Below are 11,501 nucleotides of genomic sequence, written 5' to 3'. Positions count from 1 at the left end.
TTCACTCTTTCGTTACTATTTTTAGTTGTGACGTGTCTTATTTAAGGGTACGTCTAAATGAATCGCATACTATTGTCATTTTGAAAGAAAATTAGAGATGATGTAATGCCAGATAAAGTACAATATTAGTCTTTCAAATCTATAAGACCTTGGAACCGGAGTTTATCCCGGTTTCGATAGAGTTAACAGACAAGACCAATTGCTTGCTATTCTTTATATAGGACGCTAGTCTCTTGCAAAATACTTTCCGCCAGGACTAACAGACTCAGCTACCGAGTCTCTGCAGGGAAGTGAGGTATTATATCAAATCTTGAGTGTTTTACCAACTAAGCTATAATGACCCCCCCCCCGATAAAGCACATTTTTGCATTTATCTTTTCGGGATTTCGTCATGCATTTTGTTCTCTTGATTTGTTCCTTCTCCAGCTCAATTTTCTAATACCTGATAAAGTGTTAATTATGCAATGCCAAAGCAGACAGAAAAATACAAGTTAAGAATCTTTTTTTTTTTTTAATCACCCTTCCTCAGATGTCCTGATTACCGACCAAAAGAAATACACCACAGAGGTTACTCGATAGGGGCTGACAAGCAATATCTCCACAAATGTTTAAATATTGAAATCGTAAAAATTAGAAGATGAGATATATGATTCATGATGTATAATAATAATATATGGATTCTTTTTTCATCTGTCTTTGAGTATACGAAAGTGAAAAAGTGAGGAGCAATCACTTGCTGCGCAACGCCTGACAAGGCAGAGGAAGAGGGGAAATATACCTAATTTTGATTAATTACTCATGCTCAATTTCTTCAGGTCATGAAATGAAGTTCGGTGCGGATTCCTCGCCAACTATATGACTGTTGTTTTGTACAACCGGTCTCTGTATTTTAATCTATGATTTTTGCATTCATTTTAAGTACTGTTTAGCCCTTTAGTATTACCCAAAAACAATAATTAATCGATAAATAAATCATCACTACTATCGATGTATATTTTTCTCTTTGTTGCATCTACGTTCGATAAAATTCCGATTTAGGAATTAGGGAATTTGTCCCTATCGATATTTTTTCACAAAAGTAATACGTTTACTTTCAATATGGCAGGTATGCAGTTTGAGTACGACGAAGAAGGAGGGACTTTCTTCTATTTCTTGCTGTCTTTTTGGGCATTGGTCCTCATTCCATGCACATACTTCTTCTGGCCTGTTCAAGAGCCAGGTAAGTTCTCTTGTTGGGTAGGCTAGCTTATATCCCTTCATGGATCATTATTCTCAGACATGTCTGAAGGCTAAGGCTAAGGTTAATAAAAACTGATTATTGACAGCAGACACCTACTTGTCTGGCAATAATAAAAAAACCTGGACTTTTGATTATTGGCAGACCCTGAATTAAGAGTGAAATACATCAAATGAAAGCTTGTTTTATATCCTTTAAAATGATAAAATTAAATAATTAAAGCCTCACATATAGACATGAGGTCATTATAATTATAGAGAGCCTCGCCTTTGGCCGACCAACCTCCGCTGCACGTCCAACTCGCCTTGAGCATGCATTCACGTAAAATATAAAGATTTTTTTTAAAAACCTACCTCTGTTTCAAAAACTAGCATCTTTCAACTTTCTAAGAAACATTTTGATTTTTCAGAACTTTAGTTCGTTAAAAAAATACCGGCCAATCTGACCGTTGAGTCGAATGAAAACGAAATCTTGTTGTTTACACGGTTCAAAGGAAATGCCGTAAATAAGCTTTCATGGACTTCCTGCGTTGTTTTTACAGTGTCACGTGACCGTTTTGAGAAATTTGTCGTCTGCTACAAATAATTAGACCGGTAGGGGGTAGATATTTTCGTTGGAGCAGAGAAAAAGTGAGTATTATTTCTTGGACTTGTAGAGAGGCCTAGGGTCCACCAGCAGTCAAGTTGATTGAATAAAAGAAAAAAAGGCCTTTTTTATCCGCCGCCACCACCACCGTGAGAGTGGAGAAGGGGGGGGGGGTGTTGCATGAAGAAGAAAGGGAGACGTGTCGCTTGGTGACCTTGTGTGACGTAGAGCATCTCAAGGATGCTGGCAGCAGTTGCAGGTGTTCTTAACCCCTTAACGGCGAAGCTAATTTTTTGCTTTTAGATAATAGTTTGCTTTTATCTTTATTATTGTTAACGGGGAATACAGCGTTTCCACCAAGAGAGCAGTCAGACTATCGCAACTCGGACTTCAATTGTCTATAATCGTTTTGCCGTTACTTTCTTTTGATGATAGAAGATTTGGTGTTAGGTCAAAGATCGAATTTCGCCGCTAAAAGGTTGCATTGCTACTGGATTTGCTCCCCCCCACCTTTTTTTTTTCTTCTTTTTTTTTCACCTTAGTATTGTTGATTGCTATTTCCTTTTTTATGATTAGCAAGTGCCGTAGGAGTCTCACAGGATGCATGAGTACTGCAATTAACCCTTTGCCAGTGACACTGATTTTTTTTTGTTTTCAAATAATAGTCTTCATTTATATTATTTTTTAATGCAGAAAAAAAAAAAAAAACGTTTCCATCATAAGAGCAGTAAGAATATTGATAAAAGCCTTTGAGCACGTTGGGTGGATATTGCCCTCTATAAAAGCTCAAATTCTTAAATTGTAATTTGTTTTTTGTCTTTTGATGAAAACGGTAAGATTTTATTTTTGGTCCAAGTAAGATTGATATTCGCCTTTAAAAGGTTAAGTTGTTTTGTTTTTCAGGTTTTTTTGTTTTGTTTTTCAAATGCGGATACGCTGCTTCTTCCTTTTTTTTTTTCCTCAACTGGCAAGCTATCGCTGTACTTACCCGCATGGCTTGCACACACAAAAGGAAACATCAAGGTCACAAAACCTTACATCCAGGTCACAAAATCAGACAACTAGGTCACACATCAAGACATCTCTGTTTCGTTTGTTCCAAGATAGCAAAACAAACCAGACGTCTTGGAGTTCGAAAGAGCTTTCCATAAAATATTTGGTATTTGCAAGACCCCCAGAAACCAATTCCCTATACAGCTCTTGTGCACGGTTACTTATGACCTTGATTTCTTTCGTACCCACCCCAAAATCCCACTTATTGTGTGTTATAGGCAGAACATAATAAATAGCTGGGCTGCCACATGCGTGACTAAATTGGCCAAAGAGAGAATCTATACTTTGGCATTAGACACCAATTACCTGATGTCTTGGTTTTTAATCCTAGCCGAGTGAGAGAGAAAAAACAAAACAATCATACATGTATCTGCAAACAGCAGGACGTTTTCATTTTACAATGAGATGGGAAGGGATAACACTATGACAAGAGAGAGAGAGAGAGAAGAGAGAGAGAGAGAGAGAGAGAGATGGGCGGGGGAATGGGGGGGGGGGGGATAGTAAGGGGGAATGGGAAAAGATAAAAGAAACAATGGGTTGCATGATGACGTAGATAAAAGGATTGTTACAGCGGGGTTCACGGTGCGTACTTCGTGAAATTTTAACCTTTTACAGTGACACTGATTTTTTTCTCCAGATGGCTTATGCAGAATAGATCGTTTCCACCAAGAGAGCAGTAGTAAGAGTATATTTCGACTCGGGCTTCAATTAAACTATAAATCGCAAAGCTTGTCTTTTAATGATAACATTAAGACTAAGATCTGGAGTTTGGGGAGTGTAAGATGGAATCTCGCCATTAATGGTTAAAATTGTTTTTATTTTTTTTAAATAACACACACACATCACACACACACACACACGAGCGCGCGCGGTCACGACAGCGAGGACCATCTATTGCTTGTGTTGCAACGGTAAACCAGTTTACGTGTACGTAGATCCTGAGGCTAGATGCCCCGTTACTGTGTACGTAGGCACTCCCAAAAAAAAAAGAAAAAAAGAAAGAGACACACACACATGCACACGCACACACACACACAGTCTTGCATCCGCTACGAACTAATTTTGCGCACCAATTTTTACTGCACTAATGCACCAAATTGCATACCTATCTAGGGACACTTTTTTCCGTATCTTTTTCTCAATAAACTTTTTAAAAAACCTTTGTTTTGCGCGGCAGGCGGCAGGCACTTGGCACTAGGGGGCACCAACCATTGGACAGACGAAAAAAAAAACACGATTTCGCGAGGAATGAATCATGAAAATATTTAGGATATAATTTCAAACACAACTTTTGAAATTCATCAAGGATTGTCTAATACCGAATGTTTTTTGATAGAAAACAAATGTAGCTTCAAATCTAAACTGCTTTTGACGGTAAGCGGTAAGTTTTTATTTATTTTTCTGTCCAAACGAATGATTTGTCCTGGTTATAGAAGCTAAGTATTGGTAACACCGGCTCAGCTCTCTAGTATAGACGTCTAGAGAGGTGGGCCGGTGTTACCAATACTTAGCTTCTATACCAGGATAAATCATTCGTTTGGACCGAAAAATAAATAAAAAACTTACCGCTTACCGTCAAAAGCAGTTTAGATTTGAAGATGCATTTGTTTTCTATCAAAAAACATTCGGTAATGGACAATCCTTGATGAATTTCAAAAGTTGTGTTGAAATTATATCCTAATTGTTTTCATGATTAATTCCTCGCGAAATCGTGTGGGTATCGTTTCTGTTATCAAGGTACCGCCTAGCCAGGCAGGGTTGCCAGATCATTTTTGAGTAAGAGACCAAACTAGCTATAGCAAGAGGCCAGATTCCTCGGCAGGAGCCCAAATACCACCAAACCCACCTTAGCCTCACGAAAACTCTTTAGATTTGTTAAACAATTTAGATAGGATAAGGAAAATTCGTATATATAGAAGCATTAGCAAATGCAATCTGTGGCGTTAGCACGTGTTGCATTTAGATATTTAGATTGCCAAATAAAATAAGTTTTACCGGTACCAGAGTAAAACGATATAAAACGGGGAAAGTCAGAGGAAGCCAAAAAGTTGGTTACAGGAGGCCAAGTGGCCAAACCAAAATTTTGGGAGGCCAAATGGCTTGGGAAAAGGCCAAATTTCTCAAATTTGGCCACCAGGAGGCCAAACTAGCAACCCTGGCCCCAGGTTTTTAAAAAAGTTTATTGGGAAAAAGATATGGAACAAAGTGTCCATAGATAGGTATGCAATTTGGTGCATTAGTGCAGTAAAAAGGCCTTTTTTTCTTTTATTCAATAAACTTGACTGCTGGTGGACCCTAGGCCTCTCTACAAGTCCAAGAAATAATACTCACTTTTTCTCTGCTCCAACGAAAATACCTACCCCCTACCGGTCTAATTATTTGTAGCAGACGACAAATTTCTCAAAACGGTCACGTGACACTATAAAAACAACACAGGAAGTCCATGAAAGCTTATTTACGGCATTTCCTTTGAACCGTGTAAACAACAAAATTTCGTTTTCATTCGACTCAACGGGTCAGATTGGCCGGTATTTTTTAACGAACTAAAGTTCTGAAAAATCAAAATGTTTCTTAGAAAGGTGAAAGATGCTAGTTTTTGAAACAGAGGTAGGTTTTTTTTTAAAATCTTTATATTTTACGTGAATGCATGCTCAAGGCGAGTTGGACGTGCAGCGGAGGTTGGTAGGCCAAAGGCCCACCTCTCTAGATGATAATAGTGACCACAAAAAGGGCTGCTAAAGTTCTAAAAAACTAGTTTTATCTTGCTATAGTGGCAGCCACAAGATGTAGTGAAGTGCCCACTTTCTAAATTTGGTGGCAGTGGTTAATAAACTTTAGTAAACTGGACAGGCAGAGATAGTCAGCAGAGTGTCTTCACGTCAAAAGAATAATTTTTTTTAAGTCCCAACAAAATTTGATAAGACCTTTGAAATCATACTTTGATATCTCATAAAACAAATATGAGAAATTACATGAGCATTTGGGGGGGGGGGGGGGCAATATCCACTAAATATGCTCAAAGCGCTCTTCAGCAGCTCTCCAACCAATAGCAACGCTGAACATGTAGGAGGAGACATGGCATCTGTTACTGTTAGGCGATGTTACATTTTTTTCTGACAGAGACATCTCTGTAAACGGCTAGGTAATCATTTTACACCCGAGCACAGTGAGAGTGCGAGTAAAGAGCCGTTTCCAAGGACTCAACTGGACTTTCCAGTAAGAGGAGGTCATACCACAACACACAGATGCCAACTAAATGATTACTCTTTGAACTCTAGAAGAGCTTTAAATCACTATATTTTAAGTTAAAGGCAAGCTTGGCCTGGGTGACGAGAGTTCATTCATGTGTTCTTGATACCTTACCAGATTCTCATCAGATATACCAAGTTATCAAGATGTAGTAAAGCCTACTTTCAATTCTTATTTATTTTTTGTGAAAAAAAAATGTCCTGTTTCTTCACTTTCAAACTGTCACAGTCATAGTCACATTGAAAATGATTTTAAACATTTGTAAGCCTGACATTGGTTGACCTGACAAACATTTGGTTTTGTGTCACAGTGAAAAATTTTATCAGTTATATAGTAAAACCATGCTATCATACACTCTTTATTTTCAAGCTCTTATTTTTGTCCTCATTCATTTATTTTAAGTTGCAAGGACCTCTGATATTGAAAATATTTTAATATTGTTGAGGCTAGGGATGGTTTCATTTCAATAACCCAAGAACAGGTCTTAGTCTTATTTGTTTAGCTAGGTTTATTTAAGACTGGATGGATAACACATGTTTTTCATTCTGCCAACAGAATTAGATAAAGATAGAAAGAAATGTAATTGTCCAGGATGTATGGACAAGAGGGACTTGATAGCCAAAGAAAGCTCGACGTTAAAACCAACACTTCTGTAAGTATGACTTTAAACCATCCCCATCTGTTTCACATGAAGATATGTCAGTGGAAAATTGTAAACATTTATATGAGGTTGCCACCTTCAAAGCATTGTTACTATTACATCTTCTACCATCATAATTACTAACACCACTATTTAAAAAATTATATTTCATTATCAATATATTCACATCATCATCATCATCATCATCATCAACAACATTACCCACGCTCCCACAGCCACCACATCCTCATCAATGCCAACATTCCTACAACCACCACACATCATCAGCAACAATTGTCACGACCACTATCAGTATAATATTTATTACCATCATTTTTTTAGGAAAAAAAAAAGGGGGAAAGGAGGTGTTCATGATAGGTAATGATCAAACTGCTAGCTTATATTGTGTGTTTAAGTTTAAGCTTAATAAATGCACGATTTATAATTTTTTTTCTATTACTCTGCAGGGAAAATGGATCTAAAGTATTTTACAATTTTAAAAAATTTAAGTATCATTGTGTTATGTATGAATTTGAATTAATTTCACCAAACCAAAGATCACTCCACTTCATAAATGCAGATTTCATCAATGTTCATAGATCATTTTAATCGTGACTGTTTGATAAAGTGTGTTTTATTTCAGGGTTCACAATTCACATCAGTCAGTCTCAAAAGTCACTTTTTATAAAGTGGTCATCAGCTATTGATTGAATTTAGATTATTTAGATAAACTAAAAATGAGAAAAGCAACTATAGCACATTGAAAGCAATTGACCGTAATTTGCTGCTCGGAATTTGATTTAGATTGATTTTTGGTTAATGGTTAAATTGTTATTTGGCACTCATGGTGATGTAATGGCAAAGAGAAAATTGATATATCTCGATTTTTCCAGGAAAGTTGCCTTTGTCATTGGCTGGATCATCTTTGCTCTGCTGGCATGGAAAGTGTCGATGATACAACTTGACCATGTGGAATATGACCCATTCTTGGAGCTTGAAATTGACAGGGTATGGATCCAATTGACTGTTGGTTTTGGAAGTTCATGATCTAGTTTTCTTTTCTTTTTTATAAATCTACCTTTCAATTGCAAACAGAGAGCTTAACAGGAACCTCATACTTAATAATGATTGTAGGGTCTTTACTCTCTGAGTTCCCTTTGTCTGTGGCCTTGTTCCCTTATAATAATAATAATGCATTATTTCTATAGTGCCCCTTTCCACAAAATGTGTTCGGAAGCACTTATACAAAGACAGATGAATATATATATATGTATGTATATATATATATAATCAATAAAATCACTCACAGAAAACTGAAAAGAGGTAATGTGTCTTCAAAAAGGCTCTAAAGGAGGACAGGGAATTTTGGTGTCTGCTGAAAGGGCATTCCTCACAGAGGGAGCAGAATGTGCGAAATCATGTCATGAAAAGTTCGGCTTAGGAATCAAACGGTTCAAGTACAGGGAAGTAGATGAGCGGAAAGAGCGATTCAGGTTGAGAATTTTAGCGTCTGGGTAATTAATATAGAAGCTAAAATTCCAGAATCATTTGCTCATGAGTCAAAATGAGCTATATGTGATTGTTATTATTATTATTATTATTATTATTATTATTATTATTATTATTATTATTATTATTATTATTATTATTATTATTATTATTGATTTTCTTTTTATTATATAAGTCTTGTGGTTTTAGATTTTCAAAAGAGTTCTCCCTTAGGTATCCATTGACAAGGATATTAACATATGTTTATAAGCGTCTATCTTATTTTTTCAGGGTGCCTCTGCTGCTGAAATCAAAAAAGCATACAGAAAGCTAAGTTTGATTTACCATCCTGATAGGGAGACTGGTGACCCTAAGAAATTTATGAGGATTGCCAAAGCTTATGCTGCGTATGTTATAATTTGTTTTGTCTGTTATAAATCAGAAAGTTAATTGTATTTAGTTTACAAAAGTTTAACTTTCAACCTATTGAGTGAATGCATTTGCTAGTTTATTTGGTCCCTTGATCATTGACGAAGAATTATTTATAAGGGCCCGTTCATATGTGTTTTGTGGTTTACTGATATCTGTGTATTTTGTGTTTTTGTGAGCTTTTTACACTTAAATAAATCATCAAGCCCTTTGAAATACTTAAACATGTAAATTCTGTCAATTAACTGAAATCAGTCAATTCGTCAAATTCAAATATTTTAAAAAAGGAAAGAAAGAATTCATGAATCGTAGTCGAATGACCGTAAAGTAATTAGGAATGTTCCACAGTGCTACGCATAGCTCATGGGTCGTTTATATTAACGGTAGATATATTGCCAAGGCTAAGCGACACTTTTTTAGAATTGCCGTGTCTGAACACATCCCAGCGTATTTTCACACATCCATCGTGAAATTATTTTTTCACTTTCCAAACCTGTCGTGATCCCAATGATAGCCAATTTTGACTGTGCCGAGGGATAAATTTCACTGTTTCGTCTAAGCCAAAATTGACCACATTTACCTGGAGGGAAGTAAAAGTATGAAAAAAGTAAAATGCAAAAGCCTGAAGTGCGTTATGTAGGCACCTTCAAATCGGAAGTTAGGGATTGTTACAGTACATCTCGATTGCCTCAAATTATAAACAAACTGGTTGACCGTTTCTAGTGTCTTCACAGATTGGGTACCTAATTAATTCTTGCGCAAATTAGTTTTCTGCCATTGTTTTGCCTTTCATTTCGATTCTTTGGATTTTTCCGTTACAACGAATTACGAAGAGTTTCAGTCAATTTTTATAGAGCTCATTTATAGGTCTAAATACTGTTTCCATGTGTGTTGTTCACTCTGTTGGACACAACCAAGGAATGCTACCTGTGACAAATTGTGCAAATTGTGTTATTCAGACTAGAGTTTTTAATATAGTTTCATCCCCCCACTCTCACTCTCTCTCTCTCTCTCTCTCTCTCTCTCTCTCTTCTCTCTCTCTCTCTCCTCCCCCCCCCCCCCCCCATCCACCCCCTTTTTTTTTTATTAAAGACTGTACATGGGGATGTAAAAGTGACAAAGCGCCCCAAAGAAGCAATTAGGTTAGAATGAAATAACCTTCATTTATTTTAAAATCCCAGGTTGACTGATGACGAGTCCCGTAAAAACTGGGAGGAGTTTGGCAATCCAGATGGGCCAGAGGGTAAGTAGCTACTTTAATAACTTTAAGCAAAAGTATATACTGTCACATCTGTTTAATCTCAAAAAGATCGCATGCTGACAGATAATGTGTTTCATCTTTGGTCAAATTCAAAATTCTAAAATCTAGATCAGAACACCGTAGTAAGAAACTTCAGAGAAGGAACCTTCCCCATCCCGCTCTAGGTTGCAAGTTAGTATAAAACAAAGTTTATGTCTCTTTAAATTCATACTGTTGCTGTTACTCTGGAATATCATATGTGCACGATCATGCTCCTCATGGCATTTTTAATCTTTAAAAAGCTCGCTGGTATAGGGTCTCACTGCCAGCTAATTAACCTTGTTCACCAATTTGATAGCTTCTATTTTCTGTCAACATAACAAGTAGTTTCGTTAGTAATTTACATTTTAAGGCTGGGAATAACATATCTTTTGTTAAAAATGGTGTTGTATATTTTGAATTTCAATGGTCAATTGTAATCTGGATTTTTCATTTAATTTATTATGACTTTCAAATCATATACCTATCAACCCTTCCAGTTTTGAAGGAGTCATTCCTATTTTCTTTCTTCCTTTCCTCTAATACACCAAAAATTCCTATGTTCAAAAATGACGATAGTGGTAATGAGAAAAAACAAAGGGAAGGGGGGGGGGGGGGGTTAAAAGGCGATTAAAAAAAGAAAGTGTTAATGATTGCCAAGAGGGAGCTAAGTAGGAATATTAAATGTGCTCTTTTCCCCCTTCCCCATTGCATTACCTGTCTGATATGTAGTTTTGCCAGATGTCCAGAAGTTCCAGCCCGGAACACTGTGTTTATGTGTTTGTTGGCAAAGTTGGTGGTCATTTTGATACAGAATTATCCATTGATAAGAAATTCCTATTTTCTGACGTTATGATTCCGCTTTTGGAATGAGAAGGGCTGGCAGGTCTGCTTAAATCAGAAGAACATATTTTATTCTAAATTTTGTGGATATTTATTTTTTTATATAGCGTATTATTCACTAAACGTGCTCGCGACTTTACAAGGGGTCCTTGGCCAACAGCAACACTTAACATTTAGGACGGAACATGACGCCTGTTAGTCGATATTACAATTTTTTTTCGACAGAGACAACACTGTTAATGGCCAGGTACTCATTTTAGAAATGAGTTCAGTGAGAGAATGTGAGTAAGGATTCTTTTCCAAGGACTCAACTATGCACTGCGCGAGGCTCAAACCCAGGACCATTCGATCCAAAAGGGAGACGGCATAGCCACGTTGAATGACATTTTTTTTAAAGTAGTCATTTATTAACAAAGTCAAATGAACATGAGGATTGACTTGAAATTAAGGATTTAGAATTCTTTTTGAAAGAAACATGACCTGTTTCCTATGCTCACAAATGTAGTGTTTTGTCACTGCACCAGAGATATTTGTATCAATTAAAAGTAAATGATTTTTAAATATGCATTTATATTTCCTTAATTATCCATTGATAAAACTAATTATTGTATTGGCTTCAATTGCATTTTATTTTCTTAGCCACCAGATTTGGTATAGCCCTTCCGAAATGGATTGTTGAAAGAGAAAATTCCATGTGG

At 36.5% G+C, this 11,501-nt stretch overlaps 1 protein-coding gene across 3 annotated transcripts in view; it reads left to right on the top strand.

The window, feature by feature from the left end:
• Positions 1-604: 604 nt before the first annotated feature.
• Positions 605-11,501, top strand: part of LOC144968466 (translocation protein SEC63 homolog) — a 32,240-nt gene continuing 21,343 nt past the window's right edge. The window contains exons 1-7 of one of the 3 annotated variants that reach the window (XM_078906866.1): positions 605-623; positions 1,106-1,219; positions 6,680-6,776; positions 7,658-7,772; positions 8,544-8,659; positions 9,863-9,924; positions 11,443-11,501. In XM_078906866.1, coding sequence (XP_078762992.1) covers positions 1,108-1,219; positions 6,680-6,776; positions 7,658-7,772; positions 8,544-8,659; positions 9,863-9,924; positions 11,443-11,501 — 561 coding nt within the window. In that variant the 5' untranslated portion in view covers positions 605-623; positions 1,106-1,107. Of the gene's footprint in view, positions 624-958; positions 1,220-6,679; positions 6,777-7,657; positions 7,773-8,543; positions 8,660-9,862; positions 9,925-11,442 lie in introns of those variants that run through there. The other 2 variants (XM_078906863.1, XM_078906864.1) reach the window with 2 other exon arrangements.

The sequence above is a fragment of the Berghia stephanieae genome, chromosome 3, assembly GCF_034508935.2.
Source record: "Berghia stephanieae isolate SIO BIC M18660-M18661 chromosome 3, UCSD_Bste_1.3, whole genome shotgun sequence".
NCBI lineage: Eukaryota > Metazoa > Mollusca > Gastropoda > Nudibranchia > Aeolidiidae > Berghia > Berghia stephanieae.
Note: the sequence above shows the minus strand (reverse complement) of the source record. Positions and strands in the feature narration are given on the sequence as shown.